Source organism: Capra hircus, chromosome 26 (genome assembly GCF_001704415.2).
Source record: "Capra hircus breed San Clemente chromosome 26, ASM170441v1, whole genome shotgun sequence".
Lineage (NCBI taxonomy): Eukaryota > Metazoa > Chordata > Mammalia > Artiodactyla > Bovidae > Capra > Capra hircus.
The window spans coordinates 38,273,457-38,299,418 of record NC_030833.1 but is presented as its reverse complement, the minus strand read 5'-3'; the positions used below and the strand labels follow the sequence as shown (position 1 = coordinate 38,299,418).

General features: G+C 36.7%; 1 protein-coding gene across 1 annotated transcript in view; it reads left to right on the top strand.

Moving 5' to 3' along the window:
• The window catches only part of HECTD2 (HECT domain E3 ubiquitin protein ligase 2), a 71,748-nt gene extending 49,547 nt beyond the window's left edge, over positions 1–22,201 (top strand). Inside the window, exons 11-21 of the mRNA XM_018041486.1 lie at positions 1,729–1,825; positions 4,866–4,973; positions 5,794–5,926; positions 6,792–6,880; positions 11,006–11,164; positions 14,362–14,436; positions 15,330–15,417; positions 15,506–15,612; positions 17,349–17,464; positions 18,038–18,181; positions 19,702–22,201. Coding sequence (XP_017896975.1) covers positions 1,729–1,825; positions 4,866–4,973; positions 5,794–5,926; positions 6,792–6,880; positions 11,006–11,164; positions 14,362–14,436; positions 15,330–15,417; positions 15,506–15,612; positions 17,349–17,464; positions 18,038–18,181; positions 19,702–19,822 — 1,237 coding nt within the window. The 3' untranslated portion in view covers positions 19,823–22,201. The remainder of the gene's footprint in view (positions 1–1,728; positions 1,826–4,865; positions 4,974–5,793; positions 5,927–6,791; positions 6,881–11,005; positions 11,165–14,361; positions 14,437–15,329; positions 15,418–15,505; positions 15,613–17,348; positions 17,465–18,037; positions 18,182–19,701) is intronic.

The window sequence follows — 25,962 nt, the reverse complement described above, 5'->3', positions numbered from 1 at the left end:
AGGCAATGGCACCCCACTCCAGTACTCTTGCCTGGAAAATCCCATGGACGGAGGAGCCTAGAAGGCTGCAGTCCGTGGGGTCGCTGAGGGTCGGATACAACTGAGCGACTTCACTTTCACTTTTCACTTTCATGCATTGGAGAAGGAAATGGCAACCCACTCCAGTGTTCTTTCCTGGAGAATCCCAGGGACGGGGGAGCCTAGTGGGCTGCCGTCTCTGGGGTCGCACAGAGTTGGACATGACTGAAGTGACTTAGTAGTAGTAGTAGTATAGACTAGAATCCTGGATATATTTCATTCCACACCTGAACTGAGTAAGAATTCCGTTTCTGGGGGACCGTGGCCAGTATGATGGATTTTTTTCTTGACAGAGTTTATTCTACAAAGATATTTTTTGTCCCACTGTAATGTATTTGTAATGTTTTAGACAAATCTACAATACAATGCCAAGAGTTACTGTGCATATTTCAGTGACATCTTTTAATGCAAAGCTCCTCTAAACACTGTATGGTAACATTGGTATACCAAGAATGAGTTATAGAGGTTTGATCCTATGATCCCTTCAGCCCTTGGGACCTAGAAGGGGATCAGAGCCCCAGGGCAAGTCACTGTCTGGCCAAGGCTAGTCTCTTGTGTTTATCTCAGTGTGTCATACACATAGTATCATTTGTCTATGTGCTGTGACTAGAGAAGGGCTAAGAACACTATTTTAAAGTACACAATTAGACCAGCATTATCCTACTAAGTTCGTTGCACTTCTTTTTGTTTCCAAATTTTCAGTTAGCACTTTGTGATTCAAAATTATTACACATTAATACTGAACAATTTTCTTACTTCTAACAGTTTCATTCCAAGAGGAAAACCATTTCATTTTCAGGTCATTCCATCTCCTTTTTCTCCTAATGCCTGCATCACAGTGTGACCAGTGGTCACACACGTGCTGATCAACTGTCCTTGGATGTGTTCCAACTACGGCTGATGGATTCATTGCAGCCACTTCTGTGGGAGTCTAGCTCCCGAAGGGTCATTGCTGCCTTACTAATTCTCTCTGAATGCATTTTATCTGTGTGCTTTATGGCTCTTTTATATAACAGAGTGAGCTCTGACCCAGGAAAGAAGTTATTTTCATAACTTTTGATCATGTGTGTTTACAAATACATACCATTTCATATTACTGCATCATTAAATAACAGTGCTAAAGCAGCGCTTTTTCTTTTCTTTTATTACTCTTAAATGTGTTACTTTTCCTACCATAGTTCTTGCTAGATTTCCTCGTTTCTGATGTATAAGCATTTCTGATGCATATGCATACTCACAGAGTAATGCATTCTTATATTAATTTCTGCACATGATTTTCTGTCCTAATCCTTCATCAGCACTCCTGCCTCCTGTTTCTGATGTTGGCCATATTTTGCCCAGGTAATGATGTACAAGTGGCTGCATAAACTGAGATTATTGGTATAAACACTGTAAGCTGTCAGCACATATTTCAGAACATTGGATGTAGCTTCCTCTAGGGAATAAAGCCACTGCACATCAGATAATGATGTATAGGTCACAAGGCTGTGGGATTCAAAGAAATGATGCACATAAAATCATTTTGTGAATGGTAAAACACAGTACGAAAGTAATGATTTAATATTGTTGGAAGCGGTACCTTAGATTCCCTTAGTATAATTTTGCTAAAAATACACCATTTTGCTTTTTCTGTTTTCACTTGTTGAGCAGGTTTTCCTTCTGTCAGTACCCATTCGTTATTTCTATAGCCGCAAAAAAAATCATTATTCAAAGAGACTCAGAACAACAGATGATAAGCATCGCAAGGGTAAGCCAGCTATGAAAACATTTATGCTGACTATAATCAATATATAGTAAATAATTTAACAAATAAGTCAAATGTCATGTGAATTGTTCTAGCATAATCAGGAAATGTCAAAAGTAAAATTCATATCATACTCCCTCAAAAAATAATTAAACCTATTCATGATACAGGGAAAAAAATGCTCCTCATCAACTTCTCATTGTTTTATAAATATAGTAGGAAGGTTAAATGCCTCTCCCAGATCCAAAGTAGTGGGAACTTGGACATCATTTTGTAGATACCATCCCCCAGGGTCACTGGCAGGGCACTGGTGAGAAAGAACTACAGGGAGGACAGGAGAAGGGGTGTTCTTAAGAGCAAACCACTCAAACTACCGACACGTTTTCTAAATTTTATGGAAGTCAAATAGAAACAGCTGGAAAATTAGAAAATGAAACCAAAAGTGTAGTCTTAGAAAACTGGGAAATATGTCCATAGATGGTGAGAGGTGTTTTATTGATTCTTAGGGGACCAAAATGCCTGCAGGCCCATTGAAATGGGTAGCAGTCAGGCCGGCTTTAGGCAGGATGGAGTTCATCTCTGGGCCTGTCCTGTCCACTGCCTACTATGATTTCTGCATAGCACAGTAAAGTTATAGATGAAGTACATAATTACTTAGATTGTGCTTTTTTAAAAAAACAATTAGAGCTCTAGACTCTACATTTTTATACTCAAAAGTTTTTGAGTTTCTGCTTTTGCGACACGATTACTTCCAACTTTAAAACTTAGAGAGGTTGGCTATAGTCTTCTTAAAATAGACCCCAAGAGAGACCTGTAGAGTAACAAGGAATGATTTCTGTGTCTTGTTCAAGGGTATAAAAAGAATTCTAAGGCATAAATTATAATACTTCAAATACCGTAAAAGTAAGAATTGTTGATTCTTCAGTAATTTACCAGAAGGTGAGTATTGCTTGCTATCACAGAGCAGGACAAAAGATTTGCGTGACTAGTGACATCCCAGAGTCAGTTTACACTGACTGTTGGAGTATTAGAAGAAACTATATCGCTTCTGTGTACCAAAGGAGTGGCATAGCCATGTTACCCTGCCGAAAAGTAGGTTCCAACAGGCATATTTAGCACCAGGATTATTAATCCTGGTTAGATGTTGGCTCAAAGATTAGTCTGTATAGCTAGCCATTTTGATGATTAGCGTTTATGCCACTTCATGTGTCTTTTTAGTGTTGTTTTCTTTTTAAGCCTTGGGCTATGATTTTCTTCTATTTATAAGAAAAAAATCTGAAGAGCTAGAAGTTTAAGTTCCTCTGAGCAGTTTTCTGCTGTGCCGCTCACACTGAAGATTTTAAATATCTTCTTTTAAATTTCCTTCCAATGAAAAGGAGAGTGGCAGCTGTAGAGTGTATCCTGGGCTGTCTTCCTCAGAGCATGGGCACAAATGAGTAGCGATTGAAGAGTCCAGTCGTGTTCTCAGCTATGGGTATTTCCCAGCATTTTAGCTTGTAAACTGCCATACCATTTGGAATTAATGACTGGTGACTATTTTGACACAGGATAACATTATAGATGGTTAATATAAGCAAGAACTTAGATAGTATAATTTAAAGTTGTCAAAGTGATTTCCCAGATTAAAAATAACTTCCTCATCAGTCTGTCTACAATTCTACCACTGTTGGGTTATTTCTTTCATCTGAAGCACTTTCAATGCAGTGTGAATTTCTGATGGGAGGAGCAGCCGCTAAGCTTTGTCTTCCGTTAGCATCCTAGTTTAAATTTGTGTGCTGGATACTTCTAGTGTGACGGCTTCCCAGGAGCTCGACTGGGAACAGAAGATAAGAAAGGGTTGGAAAAACAGGTCCGTGACACTGCATACTATGCTAGGAATATAGATCTGTTTGAGCACAAAAGACAGGACCGAGAGAAGAGGAAAGAAAAAAAAAAAAACTACTGCAAGTCTTTAGAATCGAATACTTGGAGAGATGAATAAGGGCTCTGAATTAGTGTATTATAGTAGCCTACAAAATCATGAGAGTAGCCTTACTATATAGATTTGGGGTATTAAAATTTTACCTACTAAAGCAAGTTGCTGCATGTATTTAAAACGTTGGAATGTTTATCTTTAAGCTGTGCAATAATTCATTTTCTTTACTACCAAAGAGGATGAGGTAGTCTGAAAAAGAGTTTAGATAAATATATTATACATATAAAAGCATGTAGACTTTATATGACAAATGACATTCATATATTTCTTATATTTTTGTAAAACATCCCCTTATTTCCAACACTCAGGCATAAATATTGTTAACATTGTAGGGAATTTGCTTTTGATAGTCCTCACCTATATTATCTTTAAAAGGCATCAGAGTTGAAACAATATTGTGTATACAATTTTGTTTCCTCGCTTTTTTTAGTTGTACATTCCTTAAACATTTTCCATGTTATTTACATAATTTTATAACCATCATTTTTGATAACTGTGTTATAATCCCACTAGAGATCCATACTTAGTATATTTCTAAAGCTTTGCTCTTATAGATGGTGCTGTGATGAATGTCACCGTATAAAATATTTCCTCTGGTTAGTATTGGGACAAAGGATATGAACATTGTTGATGGTTTCTGAAATATGCTGAAAATTACTTTCTAAAAGTAGATTTTAGAGTAAATCCAGTATCTTAAAAAGCATAAGCCAAGCTAATCATCAGAAGTATGTACCTTGTTCCCAATGTTCCCACCTTGTTTGTGTCTATTAAACAGAAAACTTTGCCATGTAAGAAGTGAGACATATAGAAGCAGTAATGCAACATTCTTTTACTGTAGAAGTTGAATTATTTGGGGGTCCTCCATTTTGTATCCCCTTCTGTTATCAATGTCCCAAAATGAAATAATAAGGCATTTTCAGAAAAAATTTGCATAATTGAGTTTATGAAATTGTTTATGTGAGAGATGGTAAAGAGAACAATATAAGTTATTTTTACCTGTGTTTAAATGTGTTAAATGAGATTATAGTTCAAGTAAAAATGACAATGTTTGCTTTCTTTTTCAATCAGCAAAGTCTGGTGGATAAAGTATCTCGAAGACAGAGACCTGATATGAATATGTTATTTCTAAATATGAAAGTAAGGCGGACACATCTGGTGAGCGACTCTCTTGATGAGGTATAGATTATTTATTCCAGAATAGTATTAATTGATTAAAGCTTTAAATGATTTGATAATATGGCTTATTACTAAAGTCTTAGTAAGCCTTCTTTATTTCTGTATGCCAGTGGTGTGCTTCCTTATATTTTGATACAATGGTTAAAAACAGTTCTGTATTCACAGTTAAGCCTTATGTTCATTTTTTTTAATGTTTTTTAGTGGTTTGTTGTTAAATATTCAGGAAAGGATTTCATATGGAATACTTAAGTGAGTAATTCATATTTCTGAATATATAATGTAGATTCTAGACCACCTTTGTTGACTGGTTGGGTGCCTAACAAGTCATTTTAATTCCTCCAGGCCTCAGATTACTCATCTGTAAAATTGGAAGTCTTATCTACAAGGATATATTGGGTATATTTAGGGTCAAACATATTGATACTTTGATTGTATGTACATGTATTATTAAGCTTTAAGCATGTACAGTTCTTCAGCCAGATTTTCATGTGACTATTACAATATTTGATTTAGTTATGTGATTTTTTTAAACTTTAGCGTTGAAGGCAAGTTTAAATGAATTACTTTGTATTGTATAAATTAAAATCTTGGAGTCAGTATGATGCCAGTAGGCAGTAACCTTGAGCAAGGTACCTGACTTTCCTAATTCTGTTGCTTGATCCATACGACAAACAGTACAATAGGGTTGGGCAGATTTACTGGATGGATGGATGAAGTTTCGTGACATTGTAAATATGATAATACATTTCCCAGAATTTAAAAGGCTAATTTCCTTTTTACTGCCTTTTGTTCTCCTCTATCTTATAATTTCCTCAAACAGTTAACTCGGAAAAGAGCAGATCTGAAAAAGAAGTTGAAAGTTACATTTGTAGGGGAAGCTGGTTTGGATATGGGTGGCTTGACTAAAGAATGGTTCCTCCTCCTCATTCGCCAGATTTTTCATCCAGATTATGGTAAGTTAATTTCAATGAAAGTGTTTTCTTCCTGATCGTTAGATGTAAGTAGTCACTCATTTTTAATCTATGATTTTACAGATTTTTTTGTCAATCATAAATGTTGAATAATTTTTTAAAGACTGTTAGTTGCATTTTTTAAATTGACCAAATTAATGATTATAATACTTATTATCTTACTGGGAATCCTACACGAAATGTATTAGCATAGAAGCATTCACATGTTTTCTAACTAAGCCAAATATGTAAACATTTGTCATTGAAATAAAAAGAGCATTAAAATTTTTAAGATCAGAGCTATAGTTTGCTCTTCACTAATATTCAAAGTCTCTTTCATAAAATAATGAGCCATTTTAATAAATAGGAAGCATTAAATAAACCTTTGAACTGTAATTTGGTTTCATTTGATTTAGAGAAAACACCTATATAATCCTGAGTATTGTTAAGCGTTTTCTTCAAAAGAGTTTTAAGTGTTTTTCTTATTCTTTATTTTTATTAACTTGGTATATATGTTTATATAATATTTCTCTGGTAATGGGAAATAGAGATGACAGTGATGAAGTCTCCAGATAATCCTCAGAATTAATTTTGATAACTTATAAACTATAAAACTATAGTTTCTATAAATCAACTGATTAGTTTCTGTCTTTTTACCATTTCAACCCTTGGTTCAGTATACCAGTGAAGAATAAAAGGCTCTTGCACACTCTGGACCCATATTTGATATATTTTAACATGAAAATTGTTCTGTAACAGAGCTATTGCTGAACTGTTTTGCTTCTAATAGATAAGATGTCATGTGCATGTTTACCATTCTGATTTTTTATATCAATCATATTGTTGAAATTATGCTTCTGTTTTCCAGGCATGTTTACGTATCATAAGGATTCATACTGCCATTGGTTTAGCAGCTTTAAATGTGATAACTATTCTGAATTCCGATTGGTTGGAATTGTATCCTTTGAACTTTCCACTAGGAGGTGCTAGTAGATTAGAGATTTTTAAGAATTTTATCTGCATTTTGGAAAACTGTTCTCATTATTTTATTCAGATTAAAGATTCTTATTAACTTTACTAGTAGATTTTTCAGTAGTCTTTATTATTTTGTAATATCACAGCTCTATAGTTATCAGCAGACTTAGTTAACTGGAAGGAGTGACTGAACTGTTAACGTATTTCTCTGAAAACCTTATCTCAAGTAGCATTTGCTATTTCATTTACAACCTAAATTATCAGAAATTTAAGACATTTTTTAAAGTCACAGTACCTTTCCTTTTCATACTGAGCTATTCTGGTAGTTCTTTCACTTTGTGCTTACTTCACTCAATTTTCTAAATTGAAATTATGAAGATTAAATCTAATGTGGCCTCAGATCCTGAGACGGTCATAAGAATTAAACATTGAATGGAATGGGAACATTTGAAGCATACGGCATTATTTTATAGTGTTTTTTTAAAATGATATAAATTCCTACACCATCCTCTGATTCTTTCAGGTTTGTCGGAGAGCGTGTTCCTGCTTTGGGTGGGAGATTGGACAGGATACCTTCTGCATTCATTTTTAAATTCTGAAAAATATTAAGTATCTGTGGAAGAAAGAGAAGAATAAATAAATGAGCAAACCCTAGGGATACATAGGTTAAAAAAATATATATCTACTTTAAGAAGCTTATCATCTAGATGGACAGATGACCACCCGTGCAGGTAGTTTGTTCTCAGAGTCAAATGACCATTTGGCATTAAGTGCTGAGGAATTCTGAGAAGGAAACAATTCATTGTAGTCCTCCCAGAGAAGGTAGAGTTTTTAAATGGAACCAATATATTTTATTAAACCAGGACTGGAGAGAGTGGGACCCGGCCTAGGAGAATGGCTGGGAAAGAGTCCACACTGCTGGCTGTCACAGGGCTATGTGTAGGTCCACTTGATGGGAGCAGGGGGCTCTCTGAAGCTATAGATGGTGCTGGCAAAAAAAGATTCAGTTCAGTTCAGTCGCTCACTCATGTCCGACCCTTTGCAACCCTATGGACTGTAGCATGCCAGGCCTCCCTGTCCATCACCAACTCCCAGAGTTTACTCAAACTCATGTCCGTTGAGTCGGTGGTGCCATCCAGCCACCTCATCCTCTGTCGTCCCCTTCTCCCCCTGCCTTCAGTCTTTCCCAGTATCAGGGTCTTTTCCAACGAGTCAGTTCTTTGCATCAGCTAGCCAAAGTATTGGAGTTTCAGCTTCAGCATCAGTCCTTCCAATGAATATTCAGGCAAAAAAGATTAAGAGCCATCTGATAGAGGGCTTTGAGTATCATCTGACTTTGTGGTATTTGTTGGAATACATCCCGAAGAATGTATATGGAAATCAAGAAACTGCATGGAAGACAAAGGACTAGGGAAAACCACAGGCTGTGATAGTGAACTTAATCGGAAATTTGATTGTGTGTTGTATCTAAAGGTCCAAAGTGCCAAGCCCACAGCAAGGAACGTGTAACAACTCCTACACTCATATTTTCATTCTGTTATTTACAGTAGTCATTTGTTGCGTGTTTTAACTTCATTGAAGGCCTGTGTTATTAATGCTTCTCCCTACACTAGGAGTCATTTGAATTTCCTGATAAGTATCTTTGTCATACTTTACATTCTTATCATGGCTTAGGTTTGGCTTATTTTGACTTTCTAGTGTTTGTAATAACGTATTAGCTCTTACACTACATTTTTAGAGTAGTATATGTGATATCGTGAACTTGCTTACCGGATTTTTTTTTTTTTTTTTTTGGCAATAGGCATTAGTTTCTATTCAGTCATTGCCCCAAAGAGCATATTAAATGTATTTAGATGTTGTATATTACAAGTTGAACAGTTATATCTAAAATTAACTTATAACCACCACTATCTCATTATTATGTGTATTGATCTCACACACAAACTATAGAAAGGTTGCTGCCCTGAAAAGCAGGATATTGTATATGAAAAATGTGTGATGACGGTGGACTGTGGTCACATAAGTGGGTGAAAAATCTGCCGAAGGTGAAGAGAACAAAACATTTAGAAGTAATAGGTGTGGTGATTGCTGCTGCTGCTAAGTCGCTTCAGTCATGTCCAACTCTGTGCGACCCCATAGACAGCAGCCCACCAGGCTCCCCCGTCCCTGGGATTCTCCAGGCAAGAACACTGGAGTGGGTCGCCGTTTCCTTCTCCAATGCATGAAAGTAAAAAGTGAAAGTGAAGTTGCTCAGTCGTGTCCGACTCTTCGCGACCCCAGGGACTGCAGCCCACCAGGCTCTTCAGTCCATGGGACTTTCCAGGCAAGAGTACTGGAGTGGGGTGCCATGTGTGGTGATTAAGAAAATATAATTGGCTCCATACATAATTCCAGTTTTAAAATTTCAGAGGGGCTTCTTAGGTGGCTCAGTGGTAAAAGAATCTGCCTGCCAATGCAGGAGGCATGGGTTTGATCCGTGGGTTGAGTCTATCCCCTGGAGAAGGAAGTGGCAACCCACTCCAATATTCTTGCCTGGGAAATCCCATAGACAGAGGAAGCCTGGTGGGCTACAGTGCATGAGGTTGCAAAGAGGTGGACACAACTGAGTACACACACACACAAGCATTCACTAACATTTCAGAACCAAAGATTTATTGGGCTATCAGTTCTCACAGTATTGGATTTCTAATACAGTTATTATTAAATATTAAGGCCTTGGCGTTTACAAGAAATGTTATAATGAAACCTATAGTAATAACTATAAAATGTTTTGAAGATCACATGAAGAGCCATAATCTAATGGTTTTTTAGAAGCAGAATTACCAGAAAGGCGTTGGAACTAAGGATGGGGCAATATATTGTAGTGCGGGGATTTCAAACTCCACCCCGTTTGCACCACATGGCGTCTCCAGCAGAATTCCCACACTCCTACCCCTGCTTCAACCAGAGCAGCTTTAGTGTGAAAGGCAGTGTGCTTCTCCTGCATGAAGGTGCCCTAGAGCAGAGCCTGTGAACCTACTTTCTTATCTGTTAAAAACCTTCCTTCAGGATTATAATTTTTTTTAATTGTAAAGAAAAATGCTTAGGACTTACCACTACAGTAACTGGTCATAAATGGTAACTACAGTAGTATGGTGCTTGCTTCTGTTATTGCTATTGTCATAGTTATAGGAGTATATTAGAGCTTATTTTCAATATCTTTCCTCTAGAACACACTGCTCGATCTCTGTTGGTATGGTTACCTATAAAATAACAGAAGTGTTCCTTAGATGATTATTAGCCTTTTTCTGCCCTAGCAAATTAAAATATTGGCTATTTTCTAATCTTTTAAATTGTTTTTAATGATTTGTCCAGACCATATGTTTAGATTTCAAGTCAGTGAAAGTAATGACTTCCTTAAGAACTTGTTATTATAATCTTTGACAGTTGAAATGTCATAAAATTTGCTCTAAAACCCCTCATTTATCAAATGGATGAAGTTACATTCTACTGTATAACTGATAAAAAAAATATATAGTTGGGCAAAGTTTATAAATATAACATCTGTAGCTTTTTAACTTAACACTTTGAGTAAACTCCAAGTAATAAGTCTTTCAGGTATTACTGTGGGAGATTGTGTCTTATCAGTAGTGTGTGTGTGTGCAGACGTCTGTGTGTGTGTTTCCATATGCCTGTTCAATACAGCTCTCTCTGCGTAGCCTGTATTTAGCCAGAATGGTCACCAAAATCAACGGCATGTTCTGCAGCGAGTTCTGAATAAGTTGCTGCTGATAAAATCACCACCATCTTTGTTTAAATTTAGAAGTTTTCTTATATGTTAAATACTTAATAGAAATGTGTGAACTTGCTATTGTGATCTTAGATGTGCAGTTTTCTAGGGAAATCATTAAATACTGTTACCTGAACCTCTCCTTTTTACATGATTTTTGGTAATCAGGGAATTATATTATGTAAAATAAAGGGAAAATAAAGGAAAGAGTTAGCATGTGGGATTAATTACAAAATCAGTGTTAGATCTGAAAGAAGTATGCAAGAAATAGATACATAATTCAAAACTCATTTGTTGTCATGGATTTTATGTTAATGCTTAACATTTAGTATGCATAGCTTATGGGACTAGCTGTTTATAACAGCATTACTCTGGATATTCGTTTCCCCCCCTGCTGCTATAAGAAATTATTGAGCCCTCCCATCGTTCCTAGTGATCAAAATACGCCAGTAGGCATCTGCAGTGTTACCACTGACGACTTGTGTCAAATTATGCCTGTAAGTATACAGTTGTTTAGTATCTTATCCCTTACTGCTGAATCATCTTTCTTCTACCACAGTCTCTCTCCTCCTGATAACTGTTTTTATGTTTAGATATGGTTTCCCTCTACATTTGTAACCCATCTCCTCTTTTGTCTAATTTTCTCCTTCCGGGTAGAGATACATAACCCACTTTGCAGCACTTAGTTCTCCCAGCATAGTGGAACAAGCTTTGAGTGAGAGGCAGAGATTTGAATCTGGCCTCTACAACTTACTAGCTCTGTGAATTTGAATAAGCTGTTTATGTTTCTGAACTCTAGTTTCCTTATGTGAACAATGGAATAGTAAAGCTTACATATTGGGAAGATTACATGAGATGAAAAAGTACTCAATATTCAATACTTGATTGCTTCTATGGAGTCTTATCATGTGTCACTATGCAATATCGTTAACAATGTCTGCAGCAACACCCTTAATAAAATTAATGAATTCCACAGACCTGTCTCTGATATTCTGCTATTCAGAGACGAGATTTCCAATCATCAGATTTAATCCAGTGTTAAAATTTAGTAGAAGAATGGATAGTATGCTCATCATCCTGACAATCCCCTACAATAATAATACTTTTCCCAGCTGAATTTCGATAGCCGTTGGTCAGCAGAGAATTCCCCTTATTATTAGTAAGTAGCCAAATGTGGACATCCTCTTTGTTCATTAAGGGCCTATTTAAATATTGCTGTGTTTTAGTTAATGGTCAGATCACTTTGGTGTAGGATTGGAACCTTCCTACCAAAGCTGAAAAACCTCTCCAGAACATGTGACCAATTAGAAAACCATTCTTCATGTGATATCAAACACATTTTTGAAAGTAAGTTTGGATTCTTTTGAAGAGCCTAAATCCATATTTTTACAAGACTCAGTAGTTGGAAAAGGTAATAGAGTAAATTCTACTTAAGAAAGATTTGCCCTTTATAGTCTTGTATTTTGGCCACATACTACCTATGACCCTGGACAATTTACTGAATTTGCCTATTTGTATAACAATGGGAGTTATTGTCACAACTATACACTCATATATACTGGTGTATAAAACATATTAATACTGTATATGCTAATGGCTGAACTAACTTCTCAATTTAGATTTCTGTGATTTTCTTTTTGTCTTATATATGCAGTTTTTGTCAAATTTTTACCAATAAATTTCCTAATGTTATTACTGATTTTTACCAATAAATTGTCTTATTTTAGGATTAAAGCTATTTGAACTTGGGTCATTGGATCCAAGTTTTTAGTTAATAATAATGGATATTTTATGAATGACTATACCAATATGTTTTTTCATATTATGAGCTGAAGATGATACTGAGTTAATTTCGTATTCCTATATTGCCTCTTTAATGATGAATCAAGATTGTGCATAAACTATGAGATCAGCTGAAAAAAACTGAGTGTCTGTGCAGGCATGAATGAAGATAGAAAGGAAGCCAGAAAACTGCTGTGTTAGGATAGTAGAATGCAGGGAATTTTTTTTAATTTTTAAAATGGAATATCAATTTTTAATGGCATCTATTAAAATTAGCACCTAATTCCCATTTCATATATGGCAAAATATATCTAGAAAAAAGTTTTAAGTGCTTTTCTTATTCAGTGCTTTGTTTCCCATTTGTATCTATACAATATGTATTTCAAGAAGAGTAAGCAGGCAAGCAAAGAGAAACCCATAGTGATACATTTCTTAATTTAAACACAGTATTTGTGAATAAGGATTTAAAAAAGAAAAACTCAACAAATAAGCAAAATATTCAATGATGGAGCCTTCAGTATAGCGTTAATAGGCCAGTGCGTTTCCGTGACCATGTTAATGGAAACTCCATTGCTTTTGTAGAGAAGGGATCCATGACTCAAAGCATCAGAACTGTCCCATGGCAACAACAAATCTTCCCCAGGCAGCCTTGTGAAAATTACCCTTAAGGGTTTCAGTTGAGAATGGAGAGGCTAAGTATAACCTTGAATCAGCAACTGTAGTAGCTTTTTTCTTTTCTGTTTGAGTCACTCTCCAATATGGTCTGTTAAATAATACCAGGGTATTCAAATAGTGTACAAAACCTTTATCTTCATGCACTTTTAATTTTATATTTATAAAAATCATTAAAATGCTGAACTATGGGCTAACTAATAATATTTTTACATTTAAGAATTTAACTATAGATAAAAAAATTAAAAATTGAGTTTTAAAAATACAAAGGCTGGGAATAAAAGTCCCTACAGTCGAATAACGCAGATCTGAGTATATACTTTATTACCTAATTGACTTTGTATTTTATCACTAAAAATTTGATCTTTAAAAGAATATGGTAAATTCTTTCAATTGGATTAATCTACTAGTTCCTTGAATTCTTTTAAAAAATTCAGATCTCCTAATTATAATTTTCAGCAGCCATAACTTTATTAGTAATTGAAACAAATGATAAGAATCATACTAAAACCTGTCACCCTAGATTTGTTTTTAAATTTATTTTAGTGAAATGGAAAACTTAATATGTAAAGTGTGTAACATCATTCTAAACATGCTGTTCTTTATCTTTCTGCTAATATTTAAAATAAAACATTTTTATTTTAAATGAAATTTAAAATAACTGGAAATTTTAAAAAATACTGGCTTAATTTTTCTATTTATAAATCTCTGTTGAGGGGAAACATGAGTTACAGTGTAGGGATACATTTCTTCCAGTGTTCTCAACTTTTTATTGGGAGGAGAGAGCCCTTAACTGAAATGTAAAAACCACTTAACACATATGAACTGTGTATTTTTATGTTTAAAAGAGGAATTATAAAATATTAACGGATTTTTTAAGACTATAAACTGAGAATGAGAAATACTACAAATTCATAAACCGTGATATTGCAGATAGCAGTGAATTATGATAGAAACTATACTTTTAGCTTATTGCATAAGAATAGACCCCAGAGTTTTGCCTTTATGGGTATAACTGGATATTTTCCTTCATGTGACCTTTCCAATAAATTTTTCCAAACCTTTTACATGGGAGAAATCATTAACCAGTATTTTTTACCCTGGAAAATATGTCCCAATATTATCTTTATTTCAAAATCTGAGTTTATCTCACATGTAAGTGAGCTATAGTAGATCTGGTTTACTGTTTTGGGTAGTACTATTTGATTTAAAAACACAAATAACAGGTTTCTCTTTGCAGGAGTTGGCCCATGGATTAAGTGAACTCCTGTCATATGAAGGCAATGTTGAAGAAGATTTCTATTCCACATTTCAGGTACCATTAAGGGCAAATAGCTTTCTGTTAACCAGGTATTTTATATATGAAAAATACCTTTTGTTACCATATACCCATCGTTAGAAAAGAGGAACAAGGATTGATCTGTACATACCACTCCCTATCTTAAAGGATCGTAACCCGATAAAAACAGTGAAAAAGTAAGTGTTAGTTGCTCAGTTGCATCCAACTCTTTTTGACCCCCATGGACTATAGCCTGCCAGGCTCCTCTGTCCATGGTATTCTCCAGGCACGAATACTGGAGTGGGTTGCCATGCCTACTCTAGGGGATCTTCCTGACACAGGGATCAGACCCAAGTCACCTGTACTGCAGGCAGATTCCTCACCATCTGAGCCACCAGGGAAGCCCAAAGACATTGAAGCAGACATGTGTAAGTAAGCGATCAAGGAAAGCCAGCAAGGGTGAGGGTACTCTGCAAGGCACCTGGCCTATATCCTGGACGCAGTTACTTTCTCAGAGCTTTTCACCTTCTAGAAACAAGCCTCTTCTGTTGGTTCAGTACAAGAAGGAGCAGAAGTTAATCGATCAGACAAAAATTCTCTCATTTCCACTCGCCTAAAAATAATCGGAAGGTGGAAATGATAGTAATCCACATAGTTCCAGAGGCCTGAGTGCTACCCAAAAGGTCACACAAATTTTTTTAAATGTCAGTGAAGTGTTTAGCTGTATTCAAGAGGGTTAAGACCTCACATTTTTATTCCAAAATGCTTTCTGACACCATTCTTAATACAGATATCACAAGAGCCTAACCTTTCTGTATTTTGTAATTTAGAAAAGGGGGGAAAACTTTTGTTTTTAAATGTTACAAACCTGTTCACTGAAGTCTGTTAACATATACCAATAAATGTGGTGTGTCGGTATCTCCCATCAGGTGTTTCAAGAAGAATTCGGAATAATTAAGTCCTATAATTTAAAGCCAGGTGGTGATAAAATTCCAGTTACCAATCAAAATAGGAAAGGTAAGTTAAAAACAACATTTCTTAATTAAAGTGCAGTAGTGTTTGCCGTTTACTTTTATTATTTAACAGATGTAAAATTGCTTTTCAGAATATGTACAGCTTTATATTGACTTTCTTCTCAACAAATCCATCTATAAGCAGTTTGCTGCATTTTATTACGGATTTCATAGTGTGTGTGCTTCAAATGCCCTAATGGTGAGTTTAAAGCTTCATGCTTTCAGTTAGGGTTTGTAATACTATGATATTGACAAGTAATTCTTTAAAACATTTTAAATTAAAAAAAAAATTTTTTTAACTTTTAAATTAAAAATTTTTTTAGCTTTTAAATTTAAAAAAAAATTTGTTTTCTAGTTTTAAAACAGAGCTGGAAATAAAAATGGTTCTCTCATTTCAGCCTTAATTCTCTAAAGGGAAAAAAGACCAGTCAACTCCATCCCCCCCCCACCCCACCCATCATGCTATGTCTTAAACTATGTCTTCTAAGCTTTAAAAAATTTCCCCAAGCAGAGTGGATGAAGAGATCCCCAAGGGCTCCAGATCTTTAAAACTGAGGCACAAAGCACGGAAAATGGTTAACACATAAGCTCCAGGCAAAAGCTATAACTTCTCACTGTTTAAGGAACAGGTTTTTATAGCTGCTTCATTCCTCTTCAGGGGTCCCCCAGCAACTCTGAGTGGCCTTTTACCCACAGGAAGTAGTTTGTCTCCAGAGTCATGGTGGGCTCTGGTCAGTCTGACTTTTTCTTAGCCATGTGAGTATGGGTCAGCTGCTGTTGAGAACACCGTATCAGAAATGTCATAAAAGTGTCTCTTCATCCCTGCTCCTCTGGGCACACTCCATCAAGCCATCACCACTCAGTTTTATAAGGAGGGTTTGGAGTGAGGTGTCCATGTGAATTATTTTGTGTAGGAGAGAACTTGCTTTAGAGTGACGGTCTTTCAGTTTAGTTCAGTTCAGTCACTCAGTCGTGTCCAACTCTTTGTGACCCCATGGACTGCAGCACACCAGGCCTCCCTGTCCATCACCAACTCCCAGAGTTTCCTCAAACTCATGTCCATTGAGTCGGTGATGCCATACAACCACCTCATCCTCTGTTGTCCCCTTCTCCTCCCGGCTTCAGTCTTTTCCCAGCATGAGGGTATTTTCAAATGAGTCAGGTCTTTGCATCATGTAGCCAAAGTTTTGGAGTTTCAGCTTCCATATCAGTCCTTCCAATGCATATTCAGGACTGATCTCCTTTAGAATGGACTAGTTGGATCTCCTTGCAGTCCAAGAGACTCTCCAAGAGTCTTCTTCAACACCACAGTTCAAAAGCATCAGTTCTTCAGCGCTCAGCTTTGTTTATAGTCCAACTCTCAGTATGTGATGGTCTTTATCACATGTTTATTGAAAGTACCTTTGAATATGGGGCACTTGTTGATTTCTAATTAAGTTTTGTCTGCGATGCATTGTATTTATAGGGGTGGAAGAAGGGGAAATAAGTAGTGTAGCAAGTCTTCATTTTTAAATTCTAATCTCTTTGGGTGGGAGACAAGCTATGTAGGAGACTAAGCTGCTTCTCAGACGCCACATTGTGCACAGGAGGCTTCATGGATGTTGGATCCAGGCATGTCAGTAGATGCTAGAGCAGCTGAAAGAGTTTCAAGCTGGGTTTTGGGGAAGAGCTGTAATTTGGATTTATGCTAAGTCATCTGCTTGTTTTTCTAGCTAGTTGCTGTTATTTGCAAAAGGGGGATCTAAGAGTCGGACAAAATTTATAAACTTTCAGAAGCAAACATATCTCAGTAGGAAAAATATAAATGGAGAATATTTTTCCTTAAAAAATGGTGTGATTTACTCTAAGAAGGTCATGATTTTTGTTGCTTGATTCAGTGGAAACAGTTGCAGCTTCACTTTTTTTGATCATCACTTCTCCTCATTTTTGATGCAGCTGCTTCGCCCAGAAGAGGTTGAAATTCTGGTCTGTGGAAGTCCTGAACTGGATATGCACGCCCTCCAGAGAAGCACACAGTACGACGGCTACGCGAAAACTGACCTGACTATCCGGTGAGTTCTTTGTGCTTCTGAGAGCGAGGCTGCTGAAGAGGGAGTGCAAGAGAATGTGGCTGGCTTATTAGAGTAGCTTGCGATCTTTGAATCAAGTTAAGTCGCCAGAAATCTTGTACAGCCCACACTGCCTTCTTTTATCCTTTGAAAGTAATGTGAGAATATTCAATATGAAGTCACTTAGCAGTCCCCTTGGGAGAAAGTGATAAAGGTACGTTTCTACAGAAGTCCAGGGAGTTGACTTCTTTTAAAAAATAACTTTGGTCCTAGAATTGCAGGGATGCCATGCTTAAAAAAAGCCTTTCAATAGCACTGTGTTGAAAAATACAGAAAATTATATAGAAGAAAAATGGCTTATGTACTCTCCGTTGTTGGACTTTTTTTATAATGATGTTAGTCAAAAATCTAATTTCTATATAGAAGCCTGTTGTCCCTCCATTTCAGTTTGAGAGTAGTATGTACCTTTAAGGGAAGTTGTTTCCCTAGAGCTTACTTTATATTATTTTATTCTCATCTGCAGGACTTCTGTCATTTTATATACATTTTATATAAATTTCCTTTGGTGTTCTCTAGATACTTTTGGGATGTTGTGCTTGGATTTCCTCTTGATCTTCAAAAGAAGTTGTTACATTTTACTACAGGAAGTGACAGAGTTCCTGTAGGAGGAATGGCTGATTTAAACTTTAAAATCTCAAAGAATGAAACTTCTACTAACTGGTAAGTTTCCAGATTGTCATTCATTTTTTTTTAATCTATAGGTTTTGCTAATAATAGTATGCTTGGAATTAGAAGATTCTTTCAATATGAAGTTGTTTTCGTAGAAAAATCCTCGAAGTAAACATGGCTTTGAAGTAAGATAGACTATGGCTTAAGGTTCTTTATTAATTTTGAGACATATCAATACTAACTGATAATAATTCCTTTCCATCAACTTTTTACTTTGCTAAGTCAATTACTTTATCATCACTTCCAGAATCTAGCTTGCTTTTCATGGTATTTAGATTGTCTGACCTTCATTTTTCCTTAAAAGTCTTTTTATTTAAGATGCCAGGTGAGTTTTTTTGGCTATTACTATAATTAGTTACAGAAGTCCTGTTGTACTGGAACACCTCTGCTGCTGCTGCTAAGTCGCTTCAGTCGTGTCCGACTGTGCGACCCCATAGATGGCAGCCCACCAGGCTCCCCTCGTCCCTGGGATTCTCCAGGCAAGAACACTGGAGTGGGTTGCCATTTCCTTCTCCAGTGCATGAAAGTGAAAAGCGAAAGTGAAGTCACTGAGTTGTGTCCGACCCTCAGCGACCCCATACCTCTAGTGCTGGTCTTTGTTTTTTTTTCCTTAATCTAGTGTTCTTTGCATATGAAAGTGATGCTGATGATGGCTTTAAATTATTTTCTAGAGTGTTGGTGGGGTAATGTTGATCTACTTATTTCTTTTCCCAATCTCATCGTAATTTCTAAAGCTAATTTGAGTAGATACTACTTTGATTATAAATATTTTTTCTCCTGCCCTAAATATTCCCTGAGTTCTGTCAGTTCTTCCTTTCATCAATTAGAATGAAATCTGTCCTTTCCGTTATCACTGCTGCCACCAACAGCTGTTCTGATTCTGTGCAGTTCATATAAACTGAGGGAAAGGGTCTAAGAATTCTGCTGGAATCTTGGATCTAGATAAAAGTGTCATCGGGTAGAGGGTTGGGAGATCTAATCAGAAAGATTCAGAGGATGAAGGTTGCATGTATCTTGAGGGCAGCAACAGGAGAAGTGTGGGTATCAAGTGTCTCAGAAATGTTCTTATGATTTTTTGACAGTCAAGGCTAAAATAATGTTATTTTCCCTACTATTCTACTGGGTCTTTTCCACCCATTTGGATAGTTTGCCTTATGTGATGAGGCAATTGAGATCTGGAGACATGAAGCCACTTGAACAAGATCTCACAGCCAGAAAGTAAAGGAGATGGTATTCAGATTGATTTGTCTGACTCTAAAAATAATGCTTCTAGAATGTAAGGTTTGTGAGAGCAGCGCCATTGTCTTGGTAAACCCAGCCACAGGGTGTGGAATGGTGCCTCATACACAGCGGGTGCTCCAGAAGTATTTGTTCAGTAAAGGAATGGATGAGTCATCTCAGTCTAGTAAAATAGATTTGAGTATGTGTGTGCAGGTACTTTGAAAGTTGCTTAGCAGTCATTCTGTGTGAATTTTAAGACTTGGTATCTTTGAAGAAAATGTTTCCCCTAGGTTGCCTGTGGCCCACACCTGCTTCAATCAACTTTGCCTTCCCCCCTACAAGAGCAAAAAGGACCTGAAACAGAAATTGATCATTGGAATTTCAAATTCAGAAGGTTTTGGACTGGAGTAACCAAGAAGACTTGAAATACATTTATATGTAGCATTCACTTCCCTCTTATTGTGCCTTTAACCTTTTCATGTTTTCTGTCTCAAAATACCTTGAAAAAGCTCACCAACTTTAAAAGACTGACATTTTTATAAAAAAAATCAAACATGAAGTGTGTTCAGTAGAGGCATGGTTTTCTAAAAACACAGCACAGTTTGAGTGTGGAAAAGACCAGATGGCAGAGACAGGTGGGTCCAGCCCCTCTTTTTATAGCACTGTATCACCCTCCATAAGCAGTGTGTCACAGGTGTTCCACTGGGGAAGCATCATGCAGTAAAGAACGCGGCGATGACCGAGTGGGTGGAGCCCAGTGGCAGAGTGTGTGCTGCTCACACACAGTAGCAACATGGATAGCTACATTATCATTAATGTGGGGCATGTAGCCATATTTTCATATAGCGATTAAACAACAGTATAATTGCAAATGCAATTTACAGGGGTTTTTTTTGATATACTGGCTTTGGTCCTCTAAAGATTCTTTTCAACCGTTCCTGAAAATCAGCATGTAAATAACTACATAATAGCCTGAGAATAATGGGATTTTGATAGTGCCATTTATTGCTAAAGATTTATTTTTACAAAGTAAATTCAGGGTTTTAGATGTGTGTACAGCTTTTACAAATCAATAAAGATGATTGTACAAGAGTGTAACTATTTTCAGACTAATTGGACTCAAGGTTATATTCTTTTAAGTATCGTCAGTCTGCATGCACGTGCACAGTAAACTAGTTACTTTGAACACTCTGTAATGTTTGTATAATCCTTTCTTCTTAAGGGTCAGAATATTAGAAAGGAAATAGATCTGACTAGTCACTGATAAATTAAGTCAGTTACAAGCACAAAAAGAGAGAGCTGATTTATATATACTTTGATTGACTTACAAGACTTATTTATAGTATTTTTTGATCACCTGTTGTACTGAAACACTAATTTTTGAAAACAAGTAGGGTAAGATATTTGACAGAAGTGAATACGATAACATTTGTGTCAAAATGACATGAAGCAAAGCAAAAGACACTCAGTGACATAGCTTGATGTAAAGATAAGGTTTAACATTTTGGCCCAAATGTTTGTTTTTCACTGGATTCTGAATATAGCAAATTCAAAAGTACCCTTTTTGGAGTTTCTTAATAAAGTAGCATGTAAAAAGAAACTGCATTTTAAGTCAGACAGTAAATGGTTTTAATTTACAGCAAATGAAGCAGTTTTATTAGCACATTACAGTATTTCCAAATCGACTTCTGTATTATACTTTGATAGCTTTCCTTCAGAAAACTCTGAAGGTGTATTTGCAATAATAATGAAGCCAGCATTTAGTACCAGCACATGGTTCACATGCAAATAACACTTTCCCGATTTCCAAGTTACACTTCTCTCTTATTGCTATGATTCCTACACCCCCACCAGCAGAAGTCTTCTAGGGTGGAGGAACTGATCAGCCTGTTCTGCATTGCCAGAGCCAACTTGTGCATCTTGGAGGAAAGGAGTTAGTTCATTTACTATTCTGTTGGAGACAGAAGTGGTTCCACTTTTCCACTTGGACATACTATTTAAAGGATTTTTCTTCTTAAAATTCTTGGAACACCTACGAGATTTAAGGGCATGTTGGTTTTGTTTTGTTTGCTCTGTTTGTAATCCATGTGCAAATAAAACTGCTTCTCACACTGCTTGAACTAGAAAGTAGGGTGTTTAATGTAGGTCACTGCTAACTAATAAGCACAAAAGAATCATGTATAAGAAACCAGATTTAAGTGTCTAAATAAAATGTAAACAAAACTTCTGTTTGGTAGAGATGGGAAACCTGTGTTGGCTTGGTCTGCATGTCTGTGATGTGCTTGTGTATCAATAGCTATGTCATTTTTAAATAAGAAGTATACAAGCAAGCCAAATTTTTAAATGGCAGAGCCCATAAATAACTGGAAAATCTTTGTTGTCTGTTGTTGAAATTTATAATCATTTATCACTAAATTGCACATTGCCTTTATTTATTTATGCTCTGGTTTTGGTTTACAGTGTAATTAATACCTCATTTTTTAAAAGAACCACTACTGTTATATTTCGTTAATTTAAACAGCTAGAAAATTCATGTAGTTGCTTTCTTTTTATATAATCTGTTCATGAATTCTTGATTTTTGTATCTGCCACAGTAAATTAAAGCATTGCACAGTATTAATCAGTATTTACAAAATGTTCTGTCCTTTTTTAATCTTTGTTTAATTAATCATATTTTTGTCTGTATGATCAGAAGTTTTTAACAGCCCCTCTTTTTTGTACAAATGTGTATTGTATTATATTGTTAATTTCTGGATAAATTTTTTTCAAATATTAAAGTTATATAATCAATTACACTTCAGTTCATTTTTTTGAACATTAGGCAGTGAATTAAAAGTTTAAAATACAAATGCAAACTACTCTATTTGTTACACTGTCTTTTAAACTGGTGCTTTGGAAAATTAATACATACTCCTTCAAGAGATGTGTGTTGTTGACACCAAATGCAGCTAACCTCTAGCAGCATTTTTCGGTATGAAACAACGTATAGGCAATGACTGGATGATCACACAAATATCCCACCAAATGAACATTATATCACCATGGAGGTCACCTGGAAATGAACTAAGTATGACATTTCATTGGCCATCAGTCAACAACTTCAGATCTGTTATCCCCTACCAAAACCATTAGTTTGGCCGTGTTTTCCCTTACCGCATTTTCCTTGATTAATGAACAAAGAGAGGAGATTCTAAGAATGTAGGAGAGAATGTCATGGGTGATAGATGGGAGAAAATAGGTAGCTGAGTGGAAGGCTGAGGTGAGTTTTCACAGGGGAGGGTACAAGACCGGTTCACCCAGAGGGCCTGGTGAGTGGTTAAGAGCTGAGCTTTGAAACTGCCTGGGTTTGAGTTTACTGTTCAATACTTGTGCTTCCTTGGGCAGGTTAATCTGTTCATGCCTTAATTATCAAATGATAATAATTTGTGACATGAAAATAACCCTGTCTCAATGACAGAGTTCTGGGGCGAAATAAATGAATTAGTGTGTGTAAAGCACTTACACACTCCCTGGCATACAGCAAGCAATATAATGTGACACCAGAGGAACCGTGGATCCAGTTGGATTACCTCTTACAACCACTGCTTCTGATAATACATAATTCATAGAGTTGTTAAATAAACCTATACACACACCTATATACTTCTATACGTGTATGTATAGCTTATTGTAAATATATGTATTAGATGTATATTGTTGTTTAGTCACTAAGGCGTGTCTGACTCTTTGTGACCCCATGGACTGCAGCCTGCTGGGCTCCTCTGTCCAGTGGGATTTCCCAGGCAGAAATACTGGAGTGGGTTGCAGTTTCCTTCTTCAGGGCACCTTCCTCATCCAGGGATCGAACCCATGTCTCCTACATTGGCAGGCAGATTCTTTATTGCTGAGCCACTAGGGTTACTCTATAGATATATGCTTATATATTATATATATATATATATATACACACACACTCATATAAAACGTAGTTAGTATATATAAATAAATAAGTACTTATGTCATGCCTAACCTATAATAAGCCTTATATGTTTGATATTATTACCATTACCTTATTGTTATAGCTCATGTATTGCAGAGATCTGGTTGTAGCCTGACTTCTTTTATAATATGAATTTAAAAATTTTAAATACAGCCCATAACATATGATTTTATATAGTTTATTTAGACTTAACTGCATAGTTACAGTTTCTTTTAATGTTCTTAACACCCAGTTCTGGGTTTAAAATTAGTAAGTTCTTTTTCCACTTGTCTGAAAATGACTTTCTTTCACCTCTATTCATGAAAGATAAATTCATCAAGCATGCATCTCTATTGTGATACTTGACTGTTCCCTTAGGACTTTTAATGTATAATCCACTATCTTTGCATTTCATTGTTTTTGTTAAGAGGGTGGTTGTTTGTTTTTAACTTACACTGTGTGCATGTGTGCTAAGTCACTTCAATCGTGTCCAACTCTTTGTGACCCTGTGACCTGTAGCCTGCCAGGCTCCTCTGTCTATGGGATTCTCCAGGCAAGAATACTGGAGTGGGTTGTCATGCCCTCCTCGAGGGGATCTTCCTGACCCAGGGATTGAACTCATATCTTTTATGTTTTCTGCATTGGCAGGCCAGTTCTTTACCAATAGCCCCACCTTTAATTAACAATGTTGTATTAGTTTTGGTTGTACAACAAAGTAATTTAGTTATACACGTATCTATTGTTCTTCAAATTCTTTCCCCAATTAGGTTGATACATAATATTGGTCAGAGTTCTCTTTGCTATTCAGTAGGACATTCTTGGTTGTCCATTTTAAGTATTGGTAGTGTTGATGGGAAGTTAGTTGTCAGTATAATTGTCATTCCTTAGTAGATAATCTCTTTTACTCAGGCCACTTTTAAGATATTGTTTTTTTCTTGTGAAACTACCAAACATCACAGACAATATGTATATTGTATATATTTTTTTATCTCTTTTAGGATTTGTTATGGTTCTTGAAACGAGCAATTTCTGTCTTTCAGTTTTAGAAAATTCTTCAACCATTTCCTCTTTGAACACTGTTCTTCCCTCTTCTCTCTAATCCCTCTTCAGTTCAGTTCAGTCACTCAGTCATGTCCGACTCTTTGCAGCCCCATGAATCGCAGCATGCCAGGCCTCCCTGTCCATCACCAACTCCCGGAGTTCACCCAAACTCGTGTCCATTGATTTGGTGATGCCACCCAGCCATCGCATCCTCTGTCGTCCCCTTCTCCTCCTGACCCCAATCCCTCCCAGCATCAGAGTCTTTTCCAATGAGTCAACTCTTCGCATCAGATGGCCAAAGTATTGGAGTTTCAGCTTTAGCATCAGTCTTTCCAATGAACACCCAGGACTGACCTCCTTTAAGATGGACTGGTTGGATCTCCTTGCAGTCCAAGGGACTCAACAGTCTTCTCCAGCACCATAGTTCAAAAGCATCAATTCTTCGGCGCTCAGCTTTCTTCACAGTTCAACTTTCACATCCATACATGACCACTGGAAAAACCATAGCCTTGACTAGATGGACCTTTGTTGGCAAAGTAATGTCTCTACTTTTGAATATGTTATCTAGGTTGGTCATAACTTTCCTTCCAAGGAGTAAGTATCTTTTAATTTCATGGCTGCAATCGCCATCTGCAGTGATTTTGGAGCCCCAAAAAATAAAGTCTGACACTGTTTCCACTGTCTCTCCATCTATTTCCCATGAAGTGATGGGACCAGATGCCATGATCTTTGTTTTCTGAATGTTGAGCTTTAAGCCAACTTTTTCATCTCCTCTTTTAGTTTCATCAAGAGGCTGTTTAGCTCCTCTTCACTTTCTGCCATAAAAGTGGTATCATCTGCATATCTGGGGTTATTGATATTTCTCCTGGCAATCTTGATTCCAGCTTATGCTTCTTCCAGTCCAGCGTTTCTCATGATGTACTCTGCTGCTGCTGCTAAGTCACTTCAGTCGTGTCTGACTCTGCGACCCCCTAGACGGCAGCCCACCAGGCACCCCCCGTCCCTGGGATTCTCCAGGAAAGAACACTTGAGTGGGTTGCCATTTCCTTCTCCAATGCACGAAAGTGAAACGTCAAAGTGAAGTCGCTCAGTTGTGTCCGACCCTCAGCAACCCCATGCACTGCAGCCTACCAGGCTTCTCCATCCATGGGATTTTCCAGGCAAGAGTACTGGAGTGGGGTGCCATTGCTTTCTCCACATGATGTACTCTGCATATAAGTTAAATTGGGTGACAATATACAGCCTTGATATACTCCTTTTCCTATTTGCAACCAGTCTGTTGTTCCATGTCCAGTTCTAACTGTTGCTTCCTGACCTGCATATAGGTTTCTCAAGAGGCAGGTCAGGTGGTCTGGTATTCCCATCTCTTTCGAAGAGTTTTCCACAGTTTATTGTGATCCACATAGTCAAAGGCTTTGGCATAGTCAATAAAGCAGAAATAGATGTTTTTCTGGAACTCTCTTGCCTTTTTGATGATCCAGTGGATGTTGGCAATTTGATCTCTGGTTCCTCTGCCTTTTCTAAAACCAGCTTGAACATCTGGAAGTTCATG